The following is a 25000-nucleotide window of genomic DNA, read 5'->3' as shown; positions in this document are numbered from 1 at the left end:
GGGGCGCGGTGGAGGCGTGGCTCTCCGTGCCGGGCGGGCTCCACCCACGTGCGGCGGCGCGGCGGGAGCGGGCGGACTGCGAGCACACATCCCGCACGTAGCCCGCGTATTAATCAGCGCGGGGCCATCTGCCGCCCGCTCCTTAAAGCGCTGGGGGTTGCGGGCGTCGTGAGAGTGCGGTTCGGTGTTGTGCGGTAACAGCGATATCAGCGCAGGGCTCCGATAGCAGCGTCGTCCCTGAGGTGCGGGGCTGAGCAGAGGCGCACAGCTGTGCGCACCCCGTCCGGGCGTCTGCAAAGTTTGGTCCCGTTCCGGAGTCCCGTCCCGGCCTGGAGCCGGCGGGCATCACCTACCAAGGCGGGTGCCTGCAGGGCAGCGGCGCGCCCGTCCCCGCCGCACCATGCCGCTGGGGCACATCATGCGGCTGGACCTGGAGAGGCTCGCCCTGGAGTACGTCGTGCCTTGTCTGCACGACATCGGCTTCTGCTACCTGGACAACTTCCTGGGGGAGGTGGTGGGCGACTGCGTTCTGGAGCGGGTGAAGCGCATGCACCGTGACGGTGAGCTGGCCGACGGGCAGCTGGCTGGCCCCAGCCGCGGTGTCGCTAAGAGGCATCTCCGCGGCGACCAGATCAAGTGGATCGGGGGCACGGAGGAAGGCTGCGAGGCTATCAACTTCCTTCTCACGCTGATCGACCGCCTGGTGATGTACTGCGGCAGCCGGCTCGGCAAGTACTACGTAAAGGAGCGCTCTAAGGTAAGTGGAGCTGCTCGCGGCTGCGAGAGGTTCCCTGCTCCCGGCCCGGGGACGCTCCGTCGGGCTGATCCCGCGGCGCCGCTCCGGGCGGCACCGGGAACGCTGTCCTGGTGACACCCGCGGCGGGAGAGGAGCACAGACGGCTTCCCGGAGAGGGGCCCCGCGGGGGGCTGCCCTGTGCCTCGTCCCTGGTACCGCTCCCTCGTCCGTTGATGGCGTTGTGCTGTGTCCCGTCGGCACTTCACTTCCCAGCTGCGGGGACCGTCACTGCCGTGCTGGGAGTACCCTGCCAGAACAGCCTTGCTGTGAGCTTGACTGTTCTTCAGGGACTTGGTCCAGGTTGACGGAGAGCCCTTCCGTACGTGGCTGGATCGGGCTGCTGGGCTACTCGCGGCCGTGCGGCAAGGTAGTCCTAGCTAGTTTCAGTGTTCGTGCCAGTGTCCTACAGCTGAAGAGGCTATCGCTGCACCCGCTGGGATTTGGCACAAAGTAAGAGATTCTCTGTCTTAGTGTGGCAAACTTTTTGTTTTGGTAGGAGAGAGTCTATATTTTGTTCTGAAGCTCCCTTGTTTGGGAATGGAGAGGACCCCTGTGTATTGCCGTTGTAGATTTCTTTCCAATGAAATTTGTCCTTTTTTTGGTAATTAAGTCTGGCCTAACTTCGCTATTCTGTCTTGCTGTGGTGAAGCAGGCTGGTTTGGCACCAACTTTATTTCTTTGTCTTGAATGTTGAAAGTGTCCTTGTTTCTTTTTTTTTTTTTTCCCCTTTCTTTCCTTTTCTTTTCTGACTTGAATTCCGTAATATGTAGCATACTTCTAAAACATCCATGTCTTTTTTGGAAGTGCAAGAAATAAAAATGATGTGTGGGTTTTTTTTTTTGTTTTTTTTTTTTAAATTAAAAGACAAATGAAAGGTTAAGTATTTGGTTGGGTCCTAACTTGCAACGAACTAAAGGGATGTGTGATTGGTGATGAGATTCTTTTTTTTCCTCCACAGAAAAATGAAGGAACTTACATGCCATATTTACCAGCTGCTTGGGAACCTCTTAGAACCTGTGTGTTGGAAGGCCCTCACACACTTCCACACAGTGATGGGAAAAACACAAGGCTGGAGCACAGCTCTGTTGTGCAGCCCCACTGAACTGCCCATCAATCTGGTTAAAGCTTGGGTAGATTTAGTTAAAAATGAGTGGATCGGTGTTCGCTTATCTGTGGTGTAGGGAAGTATAAATACTCAGTCTGCTTGGTCATGCATCTAAAGGCATCTCAGATCCTTCTCTGGGTGGCTTCTGTTTGCCTAGCTTCTGAAGGCACAATGCTGTATGTTAGCAAGGTATCTGGGGAAAACTCAGCTAGATGTGGGAGGGCTGCTGGTGCTGGCTGGGGAGAAAGGTCTCTTGGGATGTAGAGTCTTTGAAATGGAGTTGTGGTCTTGCCACAATTTTGTGCCAACAGTGGTAACACATGATAGAACTTGTTTTATAAATAAGTACCAAGCTGCTTGCTATCGAGTCTTTTGGCCCTTGTGATTCACCAGGGAAGTATCAGCCTCCAAGTAGTATGTGAAAATGCTGTACAACAGCATGAGATTGAAAGGGGCTCAATATAGTTTGCAAAACTAAATGCAGAGAAATATCCATCTGAAATTAAGAGTAACAAATCCCTTAATGATAATAATATAAATGCCATAGATATGGGAGTAGCAGCTGTCATGTGTAGCTGGCATGTGGGACACCTTTGCCAGGAAGATTATTCCCATGACTAATCAAGTGACTCCTGCAGTGCATGCAGGCTCCCATGTCACCTATGGACATTCTCTTTCCACCATTAAACCAGCCCTTTTTGCTTGTTTTCTGAAGACTTGTGAACACATATGCTGAATTTAAAAATATGATTTTCTTTTTTTTGTTTGTGTGTATTTTTGTTTTATCAACTGTGCACAGAAATGGATGCTCAGAGAACCTCTCAGAGGGAGATGTTTCTAAACAACTGGGCCAACACTTCTTAGATAGGGATGTGCTATTTATTGGTTTGGGAAATAAATATTTGACAGATAGGGCTAAGAGTTCCATAGCAATCTGTTGAAAGTGTAAGCTTTGGCTACATGGTAACTCCTTGTTGTGGAAGTGAATTGGCCTCATCACTATTTATATATTTAAGGTTTTTAAATAATAGTATGTCTTTAATCTGCAGACTAAGTATTGAAAAAGTAGGAGTTTTCTTAATAAATGAACTTTTATGAGCTAAATGCCTGCTTATTGTAATGTGCTTCATGGGTTTCATTTTTTCATAGCTAAACAAATGTCAGAAGACAAGAAAGACTCTTGTACAACAAAGGAAGCTTTCCTTGCAGCTACATATGAGAAATGAGTCAGAGTAGGATTTTGTTGTTTCCATATGACTTTCAACACCATTGCAAGAAAGTTGAGATTTCATCAAAGAGAATGGATGGAAGTTAAACTTTTACAAGGGTACCGGATACATTTAAGAGCTGTTGGTTGGTATTTGAGGGCTGATAATGAAATGTAACCTTTCATCCTTGCAAAGCAGTGATCCAAATTTATCTTTGGAACAAGTCATATTTAAAAATATTAGCTGACATGGTTAAAAGATAAAAATAACCAGATAACATCCTTTTAGAGTGCTCTTCTATTGCAGACCCCACGTAGTGTTAGTTGGTTTCTGCATCCTCTTAAAGTAGAGTTTCTATTTGGTAGTGAAGTAATTCAGTGGTTCTCTTTTTGCAGTGGATAATGTCTGAGGATCTCGCCAAGATGTATTTGAGCTGGATTCAGTCATCTTGGTATGAGGAGACTGACATCCTTGCACAGAGCGACTCTCTGGCCCAAGGACAGATACCATATTCTGATGACCTATCTGCATGCTGCAGGAACTCTGGTACTCAGCAGGGAGCGGCTGGCTGCTGGCCAGAGCTGATGAGCAAGGCAGTAGCATATTCTGTGAGGCCAATCATCTGGAGTGTTCTGAAACCAGTGGCACCTCAGGGGCTGCCCATGAAGTGCTGCAGCATCTAGCTCCTTCTGTCCCAAAGTCTCTCTTGGTGATAGTTGGGTTCTGCAGGGGCTCTTGGTGCTGGAAGTCTTCCCATCTGTGAAAAGCATGAGCCCACCTGCACGTAAGGTGTGGAGGTGACACGGGCCTGCCACGTGTTATGGAATGATCCAGGGGCAAGAGTGAAGTTCTATAGATGAGATGTCTTGTGAAAAATCCTTGTGTGTTATAAGTAAAGAATCCAAGGCAACAGTAGCTTTTTTTTTTAAAATAAAAATAGGGTAATATTTGCTTACAGATACAAGAAATGTGATTTCTAGGTTGGAAGCTGCAGGTGTGCTAGTTGCTGGGGAGTTCGGGGTACTTGCCCTTTCAGCAGCCTGAGTGGTACTTCAGAGCTGAAGGAGCCCTGGGTGTGTGCAGTGGGAGGCAGGGGACCTTGCCTGTCCCTGAGGGGATGTGGCTGTTCCCTTGTTCACACTTTTCTGAAGAAGAGTGGCATTCCCTGCAGTCAGGCAGGGTGCCTGAGTGATGTCTTCTGCCAGCATCTGCTGCTCTGGGCCACTTGTGCCAGGTCAGCAGTGAGGCTCAGTGTGCACTAGTCCCCAGATGTGATGGCCTGACAAGGTGGCTTGGTAGAGCTTGATGTGGACTCTGTACCCTGGTCCTGGCAGTGGCACAGCCTGCTGCATGTCACTGATACCCTTCTGGTGCTGCCATGAGTTGAAATCTATGTGAGGGTGACTTGTGGGGTACCTTGAGCTGGTGAGCCAACTGGCTACAAAATGAGGTAAGAAGCCCTAGTCCTAAGAGCTGACATCTATTGAAGAAAGCCTGAGGCTGACATTTTAAGCTCAGAATCCAAGTCATACTGTTCAATATCAAGTATATGGCCTGAAGTTGAAAAATGTTTTCAATATGAGCTTCGTTTGCTTAGAAGTCCCTGTGGGAAGTGAACTCTTTTGAAAACCGTGCTTCAAAAGCTTACTGTGGGCTTTTCACTCTTCTTCTGGAATGCCTTCTGCATCCTCATGATGCATACCTCCCAGTCACCCAGACCCTGGTGGGCTCTCTTTGAAGGTCACAGGAGAAGCAGGCACAGTGTGGTGGTGGCACTGCATGGCTCATGAGTGACAGCTGAAAAATGATGCAGGTCCTTGTGTGTGTTCGTAGATAGGTTTTGAAACCTGGCCTGTCTAGCAGGTTGTTACCAAGATTTCTGTTCCTGAGGATTTAAGAAATACATAAGATGGCACAGATCAGGTTTTTTTTTTCTTCTTCCAAATTCATCAGATCAGATAATGAGACAAAACAGTTTTGCATTTATTTATGAGAAAAAGAAAAATTCTATTTTATGCTCATAAGAATTCAATTTCTGTCCATTGCAATTAAAATGGGAAGAGACACTGCTTTTTCTGATTTGAGGTGCAGATGTGAGGAGCTGGATAGCAGAACTGAAGATCTGCCTATAGAAATATACTGGTTCATTGTTCTTCACAAAGGATTTTTTGATACTTGCGTAGCAGCATGCCTTGCAATTAGTTGACAATGGGAGGTCTGATGCATACTGCCATCCAGAAGAAATATGCATAATTTTTCTTTCTTTTTTTCCTAATCAAATGCACATGTTCTGGCATAGTGGGTAGGTAGGTTCAAATCTGTTCTTCTGGCTGGCTGCCGGCAGAGTCCAGAGGCACTGGAACTGTAAATACAGCAGACAAGTCATTTTATGATATCAGACTGAGGAATTCAGCATTGGCAGGGATCCTGGAGTGGTTGCTTTGGCTCCATGTCAAAACTGATGTTTATATGTGTTTGTCAAGCAGGATTAGTTAGCTTGGTTAATTATACACATGAATGTATAATTTTTACTTGACAGTCAGAGCAATAAATGAATATAAACCTGGGTATATTGGCTTGCTTTTATTTTTCATCAAATTATTCTCAGTGACTTTTTGAAAGTTTCAAAATATGTTTATTTTCTGCAATCTATCAGCAGGGATAGAGTATTGGCAAAGAGGATCAACATTTTACAGACAGTGGTGCATGTGCCCACAAGTGAGCTCAGGAGCATGGGTGGCCTTGGTAGAATGTTAGTGGAGCTTGTACTTAAGCTGCTTATAAGCCACTTCACTTCAAACCTAAGCTTAGTACCCCTTTCGTGTCATCGCTCCTAAGAACCCGAGTTTAGTGCACTGATGATAGTCTTACTTCATGGCAGAAATGGAGAAACTGCACCATCCTCAGTGAGTGTGGCACCAGAGCCTCTGCCAGCCAATGGCTGCTGTTGGCCATCCTGCCCAGCCCTTGCTGAGAAGTCTGAAATCACCCACTGGTCTCCTTGAGGAGACTGTCCCTGCATTATGCAGTCAGGATGCAGAGGAAGACAGAAGATGGCTATTCCTGCAAGATGGGGGAAATGAGTGGAGGATAGATGGCATGGAGGGCACACTGTTTGTGCACGCATTTGAAGTGTCAGGGTGGTTTATTCAATATTTTTCATGTCTGTAGTTTTGCAGTCTGGCAGTGCTTGATGAGACTTACTAGACTCCTGAGCTGTATAATGATGGCAGAGCAGTGAGGTTTTTCTACAATCTTCCACGTACTGGTAGCACATCTTCCTCAGTACCTGCCTACCCACTGCAATAGCTGTTTTGGTACCAATCCATTCCAGTGCTGCTATGTTAGCTTGTAAAGCCAGAGACTTGCAGGTGAAGCCATACTGATGTGCATGCCAATATCCCTATTACTCACAAGTCCTAAGTAAATAGGTGCCTCTCAGTTTGTTTTTGTATAAGGGCTCATTGCTTGTTAGCTGTTGATGTAAGCCTTACCCAGCTGTGTGGGGAGGAATGTGGTAAGCAGATGGCATGAGTGCCACTTGGGTCATGGTGTGCTTGTCCTTTGGACTGGGTGGGTGTGTGTGGCACTGTCAGGCACAGTGTCCTTGGGAGAGTTGCTAGGGCAACTCTAACTACTAAAATCTAACTACAGAAGTAAGATTTAAGTCAGCTAACATCTTCTCTCCCTTACTTTGATCCCACTTCGTACCTCCACACCTTGGAATAAAGTAATGTCACACAACGTTTGAAATCAGTCAATTCCCAGCAGCACATGCGGGATTCAGAGGGCAGTGCCCCCCACTGCCCCTTTGCCTGGTAAGGAGGGATGAGCTGACAGCCTTTTTCCAAGGTGGTTATTAATGAACAATTGAGTTCATTACAGTTCAGTGCTAATAACAGCTTATGTTTAAATGAAGATGCATTGATGCTGGTAACACTGATGCAGGACAACGTGTACACAATAAAGTGAACTTTTTTCTTTCTATTAAGAATTCCAGCTGCCTGTGCTGACCCTGATGTCCTTACTTGATATCAAAGTAAACTCTTGTTTCATCAACTTCCAGACTTACTTGATTTGCGCAGCCTTATCCTGGATGTTGCCTCGTGAGAAATTGTCTTAGATTAATCCCGGAAGCCTTTTCTCCCTCCCTTTTCTCTTCTGCTACACCTTTTCATCTTCTAAACACAACTTTTTTTTTTTTTTTTTTCTCTCCTTCCTCTCAGCAGTGATGATGGTGATGTGGCTTAGCAGGCTGCCCAGGGAGGTGATGCAGTTACCCTCCTTGGAGGTGTTGAAGAACCATGTAGATGTGGCACTGCATGACATGTTTTGGTGAGGATGGGCTGGTGATTGGACTGGATGATCTCATTAGTCTTTTCCAACATTAATAATTCTATGATTCCTTCCCACATGTGGAAGGGTTGGAGCAGAGGGAAGATAGAATCAGAGAGGAGGTAAAATCACAGTGACCCGAACATGGATGCATTTTTAATAGATGAAAAATTGATGCTTGCTCAGTGGACTGGGCACACTTAGAAATTAACACCAAATATTTCAAGATGACTCTTACAAAGTACTTATTATTATTAAATACTTACTTTTCTAAGAAGTTTTCTCCTGCTTCTGTTTTAAGGATTGTCTTTCCCTCATTATGTTGTAGGTAAAAGGTAAGTTGTCCTTTGGCACCAGCAGGTTGCAAAGTGCTTGTCCACCTTGCAGTGGATGGCTTGTGAGAGTCAGGAGGTCAGGAAGGGAAGCTGGTGAATAAGTGTTGCTGGTTTTAGGCTTATGGAGGAGGATATGCACATGGCAACTTGAGGGAATTGGGAGCCATTCATTGGATTTATCATGACTGTAATCCTTCTGTTTCAGTGCTGAGAACTGAAAACATTGTTAGAAGGCTGCCAGCAGCATAAGGCTGCCTAAGGATCTGGAAAGGCTTTATTGGATTAACAGGGGAGATGTAGGGTTGAGATGCTTTTGGAACTGCTCCTGGTACCTGTACAAGGGCAGCTGATATCCCCTTGGTGGGCTCAGGGTTATGAATAACTACTGCAGGGTGGCTTTGCAAAAGGTTTTGATTTACGCTTTACATTAGGTAGCAATTTGTTTCAGATCTTTTATTGCTTTGAAAAGAGACGACAGGGAGTTGGTCAGGAAAGCAAGAAGATCTCTCTAGATGTTTAGACAGCGAGGAGGAGGAAGAAAAATAATGAAGGAAGCTTCTGCCAAATAGTCTGTCTCGTGCTGCTTAAGTATTCACAGGCATGCCATTCATACTGCTCCTGCAATGGTCTGGAGAGCTGTAAACCCCATTTCCCCTGTCACTCGCATCTGCATCGTCTGTCCCTCAGTGACGGAGGAGCTCTTCCCCACAGTCATTTTTTTTGTCATCATTGTTTTTCAATAAGATGCACAGACGAAGAAAATCAGTGCCATCACAAAACACTTAATGGAAAACATTTGGTTACAGAAGCAGCTCGTTGCTCTAATTTTGCACAAGTAAAATAGTGCAAGAGATTTTACTGAACATAATGATTCCATGAAAGCTCAGCAAACATTTGTGCCACCAGCCACCCATGGCACAAATGAACAGTGTAGATTAGAGGAGTGTATAGAGCACGCTGCCTACATAGTCTGGAAACAGTTTGCCCAAAGCTTTGTCAAATGGAAATGGCAGAGTAACCACATCTTTTGGCATACACCAAGGAATTGCAACCTACTTTGTAGCAAGGAATAACTTTTTAAAATATATATATTAAAAAAAATATATGTGAATATGAAGTGTGTGTGTGTGTGTATGTATGTATGTATATATATATATATATATATATATATATACACACACACATATATATGTATATATATATATATATAGTTCACATCCTTTTCATCAGGATACTCTTTACTTTCTTCTCAGATCTGACTGGCCAAAAAAAAACATTTGCCTTTTTTCACTTCTGTAAGTCATAATAATCTTTGCATAGACCTTATTTCTTGCACTGTCACTTTTTAAATTACAATTTGATAAGACAAGGTAAATGTTTCTGAAGGTTTGACTCCACATCAGGAACTGAAGCTTTTTTTTTTTTTAAAGTCCATTTGAAATCAATGGGTCTGTAGCACATCCTTTTGTGCTTGTCTTGGAGTGTGCTACAGTATTTAGACTACTTCAGGAAAAGTTGTGATTTCTTGTTCTGCCCTAATTCTTCCTCTGTTTTGTCTTGGGTTTGGAATAGATTTTTTTTGCTGCTTGGAAGGGAGTAAGGAGCCTTTCTTGATGAAAGGCTAAGTATGCACGCTGTTCACACTGTAGATGGCAGTTAGGATTTGTTTCTGACTTTTGTAACTGTTTGTCTCGCAGCAAACCTGCTCATACTAGGAGAGTTATCCCAGCAGCGCATATGGGGACGTATATGCTGCCCAGTGCAGGACTGGGGAATGCTGCCTGAGCAGGGAGAGCCTGGGATGCACAGCAGTGTTTGGCAGGTGTGCTCCAGGCAGTGGGTGCTGGTGGAAAAACATCCAAAACTTGAGAAATTTGGTAGAGTGTGCTTTTTTTTTTTTTTAATAGTACTTTAAATCTCAGTTCTCAACTTTCCCATTCCTAGGTTAAGTTGTGCTTGTAGTGTTTGCTGCTGTAGACTATGTGAAGTGTAACTGCACCTTTCCCTTCTAGTTTCCTATCCGGAATCTGGTAGAAGTAGTTTGAAGGCGGAAAAGGGAGGAGCTTCACTGTAAGTGCTGTAGCATGTCCTTCCATTGAGGTATCCAAATTATGGTATCTGACTAGCCATGCATGAAGAGAACAGGGTCCCCCAGATGTACTGATAACTTCATTCTTTACAGTATTTACCATTGCTTCCATTTTCCTAAGTTAACATGAGTTTAACATGCTTCTCTCTGGCTGTGCAGCATGTGCACGGTGTCTCTGGAGCTGGCCAACAGGAAGGGTCACTGCCTGGTTAAGTATTTTACATGCTTCCTCTTTGCAGAGGAGCAATGAGAGAATTTGCAAATGCAAGTCCTTGCTGACAAATGTACTGTAATTTAACATATGATAGTTGTCAAAGGCTGACGTGTCAAGGTTTTACATTTCACTTATATTTCCAAATACACAAATTGGCACCTAACTAGTGACTTAGAGGTTCAGTGCCTGCCTGACACAGAGATAATTTCTTGGCAATAGTGAAAATGTTGTTGACCTGTATATTGGTGTGGGTTTTTTTTTGTTTTTTTGTTTTTTTGTTTTTTTTAATTAATATGCCTGCAAGTGATAGAAATACTTCCTATTTCTTGTTCTTTGTGTTACAGTTGTCTTCTGCTAGGTCTCGGTTAAAAGCCTGTCTGCTTACAATCCACAGAACAAACTTCAGCTAAGCACGATAATTTGGCTGCAGTTAGGAAAAACAGCAAGTTATGCTGCTGGTGACCAGAAGTAGAAATTGTGTCCCATGCCTACTGATGCTTCTATACCCCTCTATCTCTGACTGGCCCCCCTTTGTCTGTATCCCCCCCTTGCTAGGGGGCTTCCTACCCCCTGCCCTCTTGTCTCCATCCCAATAAGCAGCAGGGGTAGGGACAGGGCTGCTGGCCCTGGCTGCCTAGCAAGTACCCCACAGAGCAGCTCCCACCCAGCCCTGTCAGCCACACCTACAGTGGCTCTGAGGACACACTGCTCCCATCATGCTGGATGCCAGAGAGGAAAGCTTTTGGAGAGGAAGAGGAAAATGAAGGGAACAGAGCCAGAAAGACCTCTCCAGGCTTTCTGCATCCTCAGGAAACATCCTGAGCCCACACTACAGACCACACCTCCTGCTCAGCGCTTGCAGTGCTTCCTGCAAAAACTACTTTGCATTCTGAGAAACACTATTACTTTAAGTCCTGGTCCCAAATTCTGTCTTGAGACCTTCTGAAGTCTGTTGCTGTGGGAGTTACTGGGTAAAGATGCAGGAAGCAGCAAAGAAGCAGAATGAAGGGGGCTGGGAAACTTGCAGCCATGGCCATGTCCTGCACAGGGCCACCACCTGGGTAGTGTCTCTGTGAGTGGCCATACTGCCATAATGTCAGCCTGTAGGGCTGGATTTTTTTGTCGGGTGGTGGCAGCATAAATCTGTGGGAGAGTCTTGACCAGTAGAAAAAAAAAGAAGTAGGATTTTAGCAGACTGAGTTCACATCTGGGCTCTGGTGCTGCCTGGCAGCTGGGTTTTAAGACTTCCTCAAATGTGGGTCGAGGGCTTTTCTAAATGGTAACGTGCAACTACAAGGGTATGAAAATGGATGGGGCTCCATTTGCCATGTGCATTCATATGTGTATGTATGCATGCTTTCTTTGCTCAGAGTTGCCTAGTTCCTGTTGACACACATCTTGCTATTATGAGCATCAACTGTGGATGGTGGGGTGGGGACACAACCACACTTAAATGAATAGATAGATTTATTTATTTACTAATATGTTTTTATTGCCTAACCTTAGAACAGGTGTATAGTTATATCATCATAAACGGCCTTGAATTTGAACAGCTTCTCTCTTTCTGTGGGGAAAAGTGCTGTGTCACTATGAACACGTTCACCCCCTTTTATTGCACCCAGACTCAACAGATTGCATTGGTGTGAGGTACAAGGGTAGCCAAAGCAGGCAAAGCCTTAGAGATAAAGACTCCTTATGTTGTTTAGGCACAGCAATATTACTTCTGATGGTAATTTATTATAGGTAGCTTTAATGAGTTTACCCATAAATATTAATTTACACAAAGTCCTGTGCAGGGTAAGTGTGCTGTTAGCTAGGCAGTGTCCTTCACAAAGGTGGGGGGAGCAGGAGGCGAGTGAGACAGCTTCATTGCAAAGTTAAGGTAGGAGATAACTGGTTTCATCAATTAGCCTTAATTTGGCAATACTGCTGTGATAACAAACACTTGAAAACCATTCACCTCAGTTTTAGTGCAGTAATGTTTGGGCAGCCTTTGAAGCCTGAATGGCTCTAACAGCTTTGTGAGCAACCTTGAGGCACTTTTAGGATACTGCTATGTCACAGTTTAGTCTGGACCCTGCCACCTTTGGTAGCAAGGAGGGACACATGCTGCTGAGACAGGGGTGAAGGGGAACGTCTGTCCCCAGTGAGGTTGTCTTCAAGTTGGTGGTGGTTCACAGCCACCTTTGGTGTGAGATGTTTGAGGAATGCATAGCAGATGCCACCTAGCAGGTGTTATGTGATAAAGCCTTGTGGGCAGCACTGTTCACTCACCCTGGGCCCACAGGTTTAAAAGTGAATGACAGGTAACAAAGAAAAAGAGCTTTAGCCAGCTCATGCAGCTCTGATAGCAGCAAGAAACCTGCAAGAACTTGCTGTGGTGGCTGTCTTTCTTGGCCTTTTTTTAATGCACCTCTAAGAGCTTTGAAATACACAGAAGTCTTGAAATGTTGCAGTGAAAAACGTGGTGTAATCTTCTGGGTGATTGGTAAGTAGCAGAACTGAAAAGGTCTTAATTCCTGACAACGGATGCAAGAATGGAATAGTAAAGGAGCTATGACCTTATCTTCTTACAACATAGGTGGGAATATCCCGTGGAGGATGTATTTGCTGGTTGCCATGCCTTTATTCCCCACTGGGAGCCTGACCACCCAGGGACATCCTTACATATTTCCTTAATGAGCCTGCACTGACGAATCCCCTTTCCGCGGGGGTGGCCTTCTCCCTGCCCCCTGGGGCTCCTTACAGAGCTTACTACATCTGTGCTGGATGTGCACCTGCACTGGATTTGTACCCATGCTGGATGTGCACCCACATTAGATGCATATGGAGCTTTCTCATTAGTGCTGGTCATCCTAGTTTGCTTCTTGGGGGGAGAGGGATAGCAAAGTAGTTTTCTGGGTGATTAAAGAGACCTTCAGGTACAGGCAAAAGTAATCCAAAAGTGCAACATCACAGGGCACTTTTTTTGAAGCATAGGTGTTTTAGCCTATCTGTAAGAGGCATGCAGGTGTGGGAGACCAGTGAGACCCAGCAAAGAGAAGCGCCCTGCTGGTGCGTGCTGCAAACATATATTTTTTTTTCCTCTTCCCTCCACAGCTTCTCTATGAAGTGTACTCTGGAGGAAAGTTTGCGTTTGATTGCTGATAGCCTCACGCTCTGCACGTAGCACTGTCATTAAACCATCATCTTGCTGGCCGGCAGCCAGGGCCCAGCAGCTGAGGGTGGGCGGTCCTTCTGAACTGAAGCAGCCTTTATTGATACACTGGGGCACTGCGCATGTTTACAGCTGCTAATTGGGGGCTTAAACTGAATATCCTTGACTGAACTAACTCACTGGCAATAGCTGTTTAAATCTCAGGTCCTGCCACGATGGCATGTCTGCTCTTCACAGCATTTTAATCTCTGTTGTAGCTGTATTGTCTCTGCCTGCTTGCAAGGAGCAATGGCTGGGTAATGTTTCAGCCTAAAAACTAGTTTTAGGTCAGAGGGTGATGTAAAATAAGTGTTAACCTGATTTTCCCATTGCAGAATGTCAGACATGAGCTCTAGGAACTGGAGAAAAGTGTTAATCAACATATGTGCAGGAATATGTGGATTACTAAACATACAAGACAGAAGATTAATCTTTTTCTCAATTAGAAGAGACAAAGGTGCTCACTGCAAGTACAGCTGGGATCCTATGGCAATTTTAGATTTATTTCCTTAAACCTTAGTCTTCTCTTTTCTCCTGGTCTTGCCAAGAGACTGAAGACTGTGTCTGAGTGGTAGCCTGACAACAGGAGATGTTTTGTTAAGTCAAATAAAATAACAATCCAGACAGTATATGGAAGAAGGTAAATGTAACTCTTTCATCCATGAAATTAAAAATCAGATTCTTCTCCTTAGAAACAGGGAGACCTTCCCCCTCCATCAGGTCCTTTGCAGTTTTCTGAATAGCCTCTCCAACTCTGGGACCCCAAGAAGCATCCAGCAACAGGGAGATCTTGATGAAACTCACTGTTGTCTCCAAGCTCAGTTCACAAATGCTCCCTCGGCAGCTGCAAGTTGTTACTGCCAGCTCAGGTCATGTCTGTTGCATGACTGCCCTTTGCCTTCTCGCTGTATAGTGGCAATGCCCTGACAGCCAACTGGAAACTGGAGAGCATCCACACTTATCTCAAAGTGGATGTTCTGCTAAGAAAAGAAGAAAAATAGTCTTATTCTGAAGCTGTCCTTCTCCATAATAGAACTCTTTAAGCCACGAAGAGCTAAATTTTGTTGTCCATCATTAGAAAAACTTCATGAGCCTTGTTACAGATTAATTTAATAGTTCATTTTAAAAATCAATATCAATCCATGGTCTAGCTGCCTTACATACAAATTCCATAAGATTTGAACGCTTACTGGGGACCCCTTGAGCTACCACTCAAGCCAGTCATCAACATCTGCATGGTATGATGATAATTCATAAACAGAACTTCCATGTGTAATTTTTTATTTCTGCTTACTGAACCTCTTCTGGAGCTAAGAGTAGAAGCAATCTCTTCTGTCTTCCATAAAAATAATGAGCAAAAATAACCACAGTACTTTTGAATTTTTTCCTAGAAAATTTATCATCTTTTTCAGCGATATTCTCCCCAGTTCCCACTCTCAGGCAGCCACTCAAAATTTCTCCAAAATATGTCTCTGTGAACCTTGCAAATGATAATTGAGCTATAGTGGTGCATGTGAAAGACCAAAATGGAATAAGGAGAAAGGTTAATTTTTTGGTCTTGGAAGATCTCAGTTGGACAGTCAAGCTCATGCCCATTCAAGGAGAAGCAAATAGCAGATCAACTGGCTAAAATCCTGTCCATAAAAACCAGAATTTTCGTACAGTTACAAGTTCTTGCAGCAGGAATGAAGATGTATGTCCAATATGCACTGCTCCAGACTTTCATAGAGAAGGAGTCTCCCAGTATAGGGTCCTTATCAGCCATTCATATCTCATTTGGCCCTTCAGAAGACTCTTCTCACTTGCTTCCCAGGCACCTTTGTGCTTAGGGCTACTTCTACAAGCTAATGAAGGAAGTTTCAGGCAAACAATGCTTGAAGGTGAATTCATGGAGTTTGATCTGCCTTGTTCTTAATAGAATAAGGTGGTAGCCCCAGGGTTTTTATTATCACTATCAGCTTTTTTACTTTTTTAGATGTTTTCTGTGCTGCTTGGCTTTAGGCCTCAGTATGAAGATTGATAGTTGAAGTGAAAAGATATAGGTGACTTCCCCTGCAAAATTCGAGCCCTTTTTCCAGTGTTTCTTAATTATATATTATATTATATAATTCTTCCTCACAACCTTCTCCCCTCTTGCTTACACCCCAGAACAAGAAGCTGACCAAGCAGAAGGTGAGGCTCTGTAAATCCAATGGCTAGTCAACTTCAGGCTGAGAATCAAGTTATGGGTTAGGAGTTGAGGTAATGGTTTCTCATGCAATGCTGCTGCTGAAGCCCATTTTGTGATTTCTGTGAATGAAGTGAGCAGGCTTTTGCCCCTTGGAACTGATTCTGTTTCCACTAGGCGTGAGGCAAATGTCTCTGTTATTTTTATTTTAATGTAATTTCCTTCTCTTTGTTCCCAACCATCTCTACAGGGTAATAAATTAGACCGATTTTCATAGTTCATAGTTGTTGAGTGTTTTAACTTTCATGAATTCAAATAAACTAGCATTTAATAATGTTCATGAATTTTTTTTATACTAAACTGTTATGTGTTACACAGTTTAAAAAAAACAATAAACACTTGAGCACAATTGGGTGCAACAAGCGAGTACTTAATAAACATCCTGTTGTGCCTGTGTCAGACAAGCCTCAACTGAGAATCTCTCATCTTTGATCATCAAATGTCAGACTACTCATGTTCTTTTAATGTGGAGCATGCTGTGTGCCTTATGCTTTCTGGCTGTACAGACTGTCGGCAAACTAAAAGCGGTTTGAGTACAATATGCACTCAGACCTAAGTCAATCAAGTGAACCCCAGTAATCCTCATTTCCTAAATTTTGATAAAGTGATTTTTGTTGTCACTTGAGTTGAAGGTTAGCAACCTCATATTGAACTGAAATTCTGGAAATTTGGAAGCGTGCAGCCAAATAAAAATGTATCTGAAAGCTGCACTGGTTGTAACATCGTTTAATTCTTTTTAGTAGCTTGGTTTTCCAGACAGCCACTATAGCAGTATTTTGGGTCAGCATTGCTTTCTGTCTGTACAGTTGTTCATTTCATCTGACAGAATTTACAAGTGAGTTCTTAATTTAACTGTTTGATGCATGAGCTGTATGCAGAGGTCATCTACACTAGGGATTAAAAGTGGTAATTGTTCAACAGTATCCAAGACTCTGGTGCAGCAAATGGAAAAAACAAATTTTAAAGTTTTTAGTTAATGGGTCATGTGTGTTGGCAGGGTGGAGATACACAGGTCACTTCTCTGTAGTTGTAGATTACTAACTCTGAAAGGAAAGGCTGAGATCAGTGTGGGTTGCAGCAGCACCTGTGCAAACGACCCTAGGAGCATGAGGGGGCTGTGGCTGAGCAGTAGGCGAGGAGAGCATCTCCTCCTTACTCGCTGCCATTGTGGTCTCCTGTTCAGCTTTGTGCATCTTCTAGCTGAGGTGTTTTCCAAAGTGTTTTGTTCCAAGTATCAGTCCACTCCAGTGCTGCTTGTTTTCTGAAATGTACCAGAATGATGTCTCACAGCATGGTCCTTGCTGTCAGCTAAGAGAACATGTTTTTTTTTTCCTTACTAGAAGCATTGGAAAGCAGGGAAAAAATCTCTCTGTGGAACTGTTGGTTTTTTTTATCAATCTCTAAATTTTGCTATTTGATGTCTTGCTATTTGACTTGCAGATTTTTCTGGTTGACCTGAGTATAATACTTAAAAATGAAGGGTGAATAACTTACTTTCACAAGTTCTATGCAGCGTGGAGCTTCCTGATGATTCCTGGCTCCTTACTAAAGCTGCTGATTACTGCTTGTTTAACAGGTGGTTGCTTTGCACCCTCTTGGGATACCTAACATCTCTGATAATGACAGCGCAGAAACTGAAGTGTTGATAATTTGCTTTTTATTGTCCAATTTTTGTAGGCTTTAATTTATGACCCATTGGAGTATTGGTCTTCAAAATACAGTGTGTATATGTGATTGCAAGTGTATACATGTACAAGTTGGATCTTAAATTTCAGCTGTTGATAAGGCAAATCCATCTATTTTAACTCGAAATAAGATGAGTAGCTGAAGAAATTTCCTCTGGTGCTTACTGTGGGAAGTTAAGCCCACAGTATTTGGATTGTATTGCCAAATAAAAGAAGTTAGGTATGTTTCTGCTTCCTGCTATCTGCTGGAGTTAGTTTAGGATTGAAATTGGCTGATGAAAAGAGGTGCTCCCCAAAAAGCAGTGCACTCTTGTGGGCACAACAGTAAAAGAAAGTTTTAATTGATGCTCCCTCACCTGAGGGGTGAATGGCTTCATTACCATGATCCACCCTCCAGCTTTTGTTGCAGTCCCTCCACTTAACTGGCAAATACCAGTGTTTACCAATTACTTAAATTAATTCTGGGTTATGCAGCTCGTCTGCTATTTCTTGCTTGCTTTGAATGAATTCAAAAGTAGTGCTAACAGCTGGAGTCCCTCTTGAAGTGAGCTTGATCTGCTCTGGAGCTGCTCCAGCCAGTTCTCTGATAAAGCCTGATGTAGTTTTAGGAGGACCAGAATGATTTCCCTTCATTGTTTAAGGTTTTGTTCAAATATTCTCCATGCCAGGAACTTTTGCTTTTCTCCCTTTGCTGCTACTAGCAAAATTTCTTAAGTTAAGTTATAGCAAGGCCAGAGCTCTTGGATTCTGTGGGAATTGTTCTGCTGGTTGATCCCTAGGGGCTTTGTGTGTTGTGGTTGCAAAAGGTGCCTGTGGTAAATAATGCATCATTGTCTCCAAGTTGAAGCACAAGTTTTGCTAACAGAACATACCGTGTGAGGGAAAACTCTGGCATTATGCCCAGATTTCAGTGGTAAGCAAAGCACCTAAATCCCTTTAAGGATCTAGCCTGAAGTATGTTATTCTCCAGCACCTTTTTTATTATGATGTTTAATAGCTGTAGCACTGGGTAGTTCTGGGGGCACTTCAGTAATCTTGTCGCATAGGTTGCATCTCCCTGGTGGCAGCTGTGCTGTCTGTGATAAAGGCCGGCATCCCACTCTTGGCCTGCTGCCTGGCTACCGGAAGCCTCTGCCCCCTTTCCTGCCCTCTCAGCTGCTGGGGTCATGTTCCAGACATGCAGGGACCAGGTTTAGAGAAGAGTTATTTAAATTGTTAGGCTTCATGCAGCTCACTTGTCATGGGATGGGTTAAGAGCTCACCTCCGTGAGTTGCTGTGCTGGAATGGGGAGTGTGCAAGAGGACTGTCCCCCTCAGTGTGGGTATGGCTCCATCAGAGCATCCCTACAGCCTATTACGAACTCATTTTCAGTGCTTTGCTTTAAGCTGATAGTGAAGTGTAAGCTTAGCTATGAAGCCATTTGTAGACCAGAATGACAACAGAGCAGACAGCACAGATGGCAAGGCAACTCACTAAGTGCCAGGTGTGATAAGAGAGGGCTGAGAATTATAAGTTTTTGCAGTTGTTCAATATGATCTCCTGCCCCTATGAGGCACCAGCCTCAAAGCAGTGGTTGCCTGAGGTGTCTGGGTACAGAGTGAGTTGTGACTTACTGCTATCTGCAGGTACTACTCTGCTGGTCCTCATGGGGAAGAAGCAGAGCCAGTTTACACATCACTTGAAGTGCAGAGCTGTATTTTTACAGCTGTAAGTGTGTGTATGTACATCCTAACTACCCAAATGCTGCTCCTGGTACCAGAGAGTCCAAGGGATCCATTGTGCTGGCTGACGGTGACTTCTACCCCAATCCCAGTACCATGAACAGCATGGCTTTACAGGTGCCAGGAAGCAAAATTCAAGAACCCTGGTATTCCTAAGTGTAAATTTCAGTTTTTCTTGGTAAAGCCTATACTGCATCTTCAATGCTGTTGCTGACCGTGCTTGGCAAATTATTAAGGGCAGGTCATGCCAATGGTGCAAAATCATATAATCTTCCTGTGGATTAAGCATGTACAAGACCTTGAATAAAAAAGTTAGGATGACAGAGAAACAGTCCAGCAACATTCTCATAAAATTCAACATGGACAAATGTGAAATCCTGCCTTTGTGAAGGAAGAGCTCCTGGGGGGCTGCTCTGCTCCCCAAGGAAACCTGAAGACTCTGGGGATCTCGATAAGTAGCAAGCTGAAAGGGAACCTGTGGTGTGCCCCTGCACACCAGCATCCAGGCAGTGGCATAGCCACAGAGATGGAGTATGATCACCCTCTCTACTCAGCCCTGAGAGACTACTTCTAAATATTGAGTCTGGACCTGGATATATGAATATATCCTGTCATCTGCCATCACTCTTGCTGCTAATACTGGCAATGAAAGGAGATGTTGGAGGGGTGGGAGCAGGACTTCTATTGCCTTGTTTTTAGAGCAAACCCCATAGAAGGTGACTGGTATCACTACCAAGTGGTTCCAGTAGTGAAGGAATGACTCTGGGACAAAGATCTTGTATCCAACCAGTAGTCTCTCCTGCTTTTCCCTTCTTTAGGTGCTAATGATGTTAACTCAAGTTAACTGCTTGAAAAAGTTAAAAACCCTCTTAAGATCCTTCGTCTTGATTTCAGTCATGTGGTTTGTAATAATTCATACTGAGATTATCTCATCATTCAAGGTGAAATTTCCATGGTGAATGAAATAATTGTTTCAGCAGCTATACAAATGATCAAAGCTTCTGAAAACTGTTTGGTTAGTTCTGTGGCTCAGTCTATGAAAGCAAACATGTGCTGCCCTGTGCAAACACAGCACAAAAGAGTTAGACTTTGCTCTGTGGACTTCCACCCACCCTTCCTGGGGAACCTCACTTTGTGTTGGATCAACGGGATGTATATGACAGAGATCAGAAAATCTGAATAGAAGATGGAGGTAGTAAGGCATAATGTCCTGAGACCACTTTCTACATTCATTATGACTGGCAATTCAGTTTTGCAATGACTGCTCAGCTTTAGAAACTCAAGCAAACTTTATCTCGAACAGCTTCAAAGTCACGTAGCTTGTAGAGAACAAAAACATTGCATCATAAATGCCAGTTGTTTTTTTTTTGCTGTTGTTTTTGTTTTTTCGTCTTGGTGCATATACTGTGAAATATGAAGGTTATCTATTTCCTGTTTGCAATTTCACATTGCTGATCTACCCAGTGGAAAAAGGTTTTTGTGTGAAAATTCTTCCTGGTGCAGCTTTTGTATATATAATCTGAAAAATGCTGAGCAAAACGGGTGATGGGAGGATGCTCGGGGAAGAACAAAGGAATGTTGGCATCTTGAAGAAATAATTTTCTACAATCTTTATCTTTTTTTCAGGCTATGGTTGCTTGTTATCCTGGAAATGGAACTGGGTATGTGCGTCATGTGGACAACCCAAATGGCGATGGGCGCTGCATCACCTGTATTTATTACCTGAATAAGAACTGGGACTCCAAGGTGAGTGAGCCACAAGGCTGAGGCAGAGCATGAAGAAAAACTACTTCAGAAACAGAGCTTTGGAGAAGTCAGCTGCTTCTGTGAACTGTGATAAACTTTTGAACAGATGGTCCATTCTTCATTGCTTTACATATATTTGTTGGTGTTTATAGCAACCTCTTGGAAGTAAGAATCTGAACTGTTTCCTTATCGTTCTGTCTCCCATCCCACACACATATTGTTTTGTTGTTACAGAATAACTCTTGTAAGCACTGGGCTTTTGCACTTAGTTTTGTTTAGAGAAAAAGAGCAATGAAACTCTAGAAAGAATCATAATCCCTTGAGGAATAAGTGGGTTCTGTGAGCAGAGTAAAGAAACAGCCCAAATCTAGCATTTAGACTTACAGGAGTTCTTAAGGCAATTGCAATTGTGGTTTTCTTCCTTATGATGGAGAATGGTCAGGCCCTGGAATGGACTCCCCAGGGAGCTTGGCTCCAAGCCTGCTGGAGTTGAAGAGGTACCTGGACAATGCTCTCAGATATAGGGTTTGGAATTGAGTGGTCCTGTGTGGAGCTAGGCCTGGTGATCCTGGTGGATCCCTCCGAGCTCAGCATAATCTATGATTCAAGAAGATGGAACAGGCATGTGGCCTAGCTTGTTCTCTGCATCTTCGATCACCAGTGGGTCAGGGTAGTACTCTTGCTTTTGCCTGTATTACTAAAAACAATTAAGTCAAGCCTGGAATTTACCATACTTATAGTTTGGAAACAAAATAAGGGTTTTTTGTAGGTTTTCCTACAAGGGGTTTAGAAGGGTTTTGTAAAAAAACAAGATGTTTTTTTACACTTCTAAACAATCAAATTGTGATTCTGTGAAATAGCAGCCTTTCAAAATCTGAAGGGGAGCTACAGGAGAGAAGGGGACAGACTGTTCGGCAAGATTTGTGGCAATAGAACAAGGGAAAATGGCTTCAAGCTTAAAGAGGGTGCATTTAGGTTAAATATAAGAAAAAAATATTTTACAGTGAGAGTGATGAGGCACTGGAACAGGTTGCCTAGAGTTGTGGTTGATGCCCTGTCTCTGGAGACTTTCAAGGTGAGGATGGATCAGACCCCGAGAAAAGTGATCTAGCTGTGGATGTCTCTGTTCATTACAGGGAAACTGGGCTAGATGAACGTTAAAGATCCCTTCTTAGGATTCTAAGGATTCTGTGATTCTACAAAATACAGGCTCTGAAATACCATAAGCAGTTTTCTTGCAGTTGCTGAGAGGAGACTGTGATCTTACACTGAAGTAGAACATCCTTACCTGCCCTGCAGCATCCACTGCTTCCAGAGGTGTAGCTGCAAACTCAAAAGTTTCTGGGCATTTGTGACAGGGTCACTGTTTTCTTTCTTGGATCATTTATTTTACCCAGATATCTATGCTAAAACATTACAAACTGTTTGAAAGTTGAGGTGGCCAGGAAACACAGTGTACAGTTCCAGTGTTGTCATATAGCTGCCTTAGTTATTATTAAATGTTTACTATGTTTGGATGGTGTGGAGGTGAAAATAAGTTGTTACTTGCATCAATATGTGGCTGTTTATGTGTGTAACAAATAACTTCTCCTTTTCTTCCAGCTCCATGGTGGAATTCTTCGAATATTCCCAGAAGGGAAGTCCTATGTAGCAGATGTTGAGCCAATTTTTGACAGGTTGCTTTTTTTCTGGTCAGATCGAAGGAACCCTCATGAAGTCCAGCCTTCTTATGCAACCAGGTACATTTGATGCTGAAGTTTTGCAAGGAAAAAGCAAAGCATGGCTTCTACCAATACACATCATTTGTATCTAAAATTAGGGCTATTGAGTATTTGTTTTAAGACATATGTGCATAAAAAGTAGATAGCCAGATTTTGAATAGATTTCATATTTTTCAGTTACTAGAATTTCATCAAATGAGGAATAGCAAGTTTGAAAGACAAATTCTTTGTGTGATGGAAAAAAGTTCTTTGCCAGTGACAGAAGTCTTCCAAACTGGCCATAGCTGTTTAGCTGGGAAATGTTGGGTCACACTTTTGCCCTTATAACACTACAGGGATTCTTGGGGCTACCGTCTGTCACCAGGCTGTGAAAAGCTGATGTGACATAGGCAGCTCCAAGCTGCCTAAAGGCATCCCAGAACAGAAAAGCATGCAGAAGTCTGTGACTTATTTTGCACTCTGTTACCAGGGGCTGTGCACTCTTTTATGCTTTCAAGCAGAAATTCTCACCTATATTTCTATCTTACTTGTTTGAATACACATATAAAGTGCTATCTGTATTTGTCTTCAAATATGTGCCATTTGTATCCATTTTTGATTTATGAATTCAATTGTTTTATTGTTTGATTTCTTATAAGAATTAAACTTATTAACAAAATTTGAACCAAACACAAGATTTCTTTCTTTTATAGATATGCCATGACCGTGTGGTATTTTGATGCTGAAGAAAGAGCAGAAGCAAAAAAAAAGTTCAGGAACTTAACTGGTATGACTTTTACAAAATACTGTAGTTAGAAGAGTAAGGCCTTAGTTTTTAGGACTAATGATTTGAGATGAATTAGGACAGTTATGAAAGTAGAAAATTAAGGCCTGGCCTCAATAACCTTGATGGGGAGTATGGAAGAGGTGATTTTTGATTTTTCGTCTAAAACTATGGCTGAGATGTTAATTTTACTTTAGGATTAACCTCTTGGTGGACACATTCACAATGACCTTGGAATGTATAGACTATCGAAGTTAGAAAGAAACAAAGTTTATAAACACATACAAGCACACCTTTTGGTAGACAGTTTGCTAGAGTAGCTGTGATAATGGTGCTTTCCATGCACTGCCTGCTTTCAGCTAGTTTCACAGATGGCCTGAAATCATCCCAGAGACATTTATGTGGAACCCCAGGATGACCTGACTCCAGCCTTCCTGTCTGCAGCACCTGGTATTGTAGTACTAGCATACAAGTAGGGGACTGAGTATCCAGATGTGCTCTCATGCCCTATGCTCATGCTCAAAGCGTTGTTTGGATCAGTTTCATTTCTGGTCTTTAGGGACTGCCTCAGGCAGTTCCTCAGAATGCAGTATCAAGAGTATTCTTTCTTTTTCAAGTGTGTGCTACTCAGCTGGAGACCATCAAAATCATAATTAGTCAAATGGTTTTCAGAATAGACTGCTGTCATTTCTGTAGCTGGCAGGCAGAACAAATACAGACTTCGTTCTTAGATGGGATTATGAGCAAGGAGCCAAGAGCTGGGAAAAAATTACCACAGATCTGGAGTCTCTGAAAGATTACTGGGCTACGTAAATGATGTATAACTTATATTCAGCATCAGCATGGTAACAAAACAAAACCTTAGTAGGACTGTCTTGCTAACATGTTGTGGGTTCATGTAGCAGTTAAGTCTACATGATGAATTCATATCAAGAGTCTCAAGTGGAAGTGCTATCCATTGAAAACGAACTATCTTTATTCTGTTTCTGGTTTTGGATGTATGCTACTGGAACTCTCTGACTTAACTATGGCTTTTCTCGGTTATTTTTATCTAGATGCAAGGAAGAGAGAAGCAGCTCTTAATGAAAACTAATCAACTATTTCTGAACTTTGTGAAGAAATAGGATCCCAAAGATGACTTCTATTTCCAATGAACCATGGCACATTTTTGTTATGCACAAGAACGCACTGGTTGTGTCTCTGTCTAGCATGTGCATCTTGTATTGATGGTACTTAAGGCAGCCTCCTGTCATGCCTGCATCTGGCAGAAGGAACTGTTGTTTTCTATTTGCCTTTTGCTGGAAAAAGTAACCAGGGTTTTAATTTAAAAATAAATAAGTAAAAGGGAAAAGAAAAAAAAAAAGCCTAGTGGTAGTGGCTCGACCAACTGGCTTTTGATCACTTTTGTAACCAAGGTAACAATCATTGGAACTAGTGGGAAAAACCTGAGTCTTATTTGCACTTTACTGGGGAAAAAATATAAATCTAGCTCAGTATAAAGGAGCTTTGCAAGTTTAAAGTCTGCGGCAGACTGCTGATGGGCAAGGAGAGATATTGGAAATGTGATATTAAACTGGATTTTTTTTTAGGGTCTCCTATTGTATGTCCCACATGAGCTTGTTCATGGACCGCTCATCAGCTTTCCTATATGGAACACTGGCTCAGCTCTTCTGTAGCAGGAGTTTCCAAACAGACTTCTGTCTTCATCCCATTTCTTGGAGTTCAATTGTTTTTTGTTAGAGCTGTGCCATTGCACTTCTCTTTCTGTCCCAGGCTGGAGAGGGAAGTGGTTATGCATCAGTCCACACGTTTGTAAAAGCATTCCCTTTCTGTTCTGAGCTGGATTGGTTTTGTTTTC

At 43.2% G+C, this 25000-nt stretch overlaps 1 protein-coding gene across 1 annotated transcript; it reads left to right on the top strand.

The window, feature by feature from the left end:
- Positions 1-400: 400 nt before the first annotated feature.
- On the top strand, positions 401-24235 carry EGLN3 (egl-9 family hypoxia inducible factor 3; the record flags this gene model as incomplete). Its single annotated transcript, XM_079537457.1, has 5 exons — positions 401-757; positions 20539-20658; positions 22261-22397; positions 23072-23145; positions 24198-24235. 5 exons carry the CDS (start codon positions 401-403, stop codon positions 24233-24235), a joined length of 726 nt encoding a protein of 241 aa, XP_079393583.1.
- Positions 24236-25000: the final 765 nt, after the last annotated feature.

Source organism: Tetrao urogallus, assembly GCF_951394365.1.
Source record: "Tetrao urogallus genome assembly, chromosome: 6".
Taxonomy (NCBI): domain Eukaryota; kingdom Metazoa; phylum Chordata; class Aves; order Galliformes; family Phasianidae; genus Tetrao; species Tetrao urogallus.
This window is presented reverse-complemented; position numbering and strand designations above follow the sequence as displayed.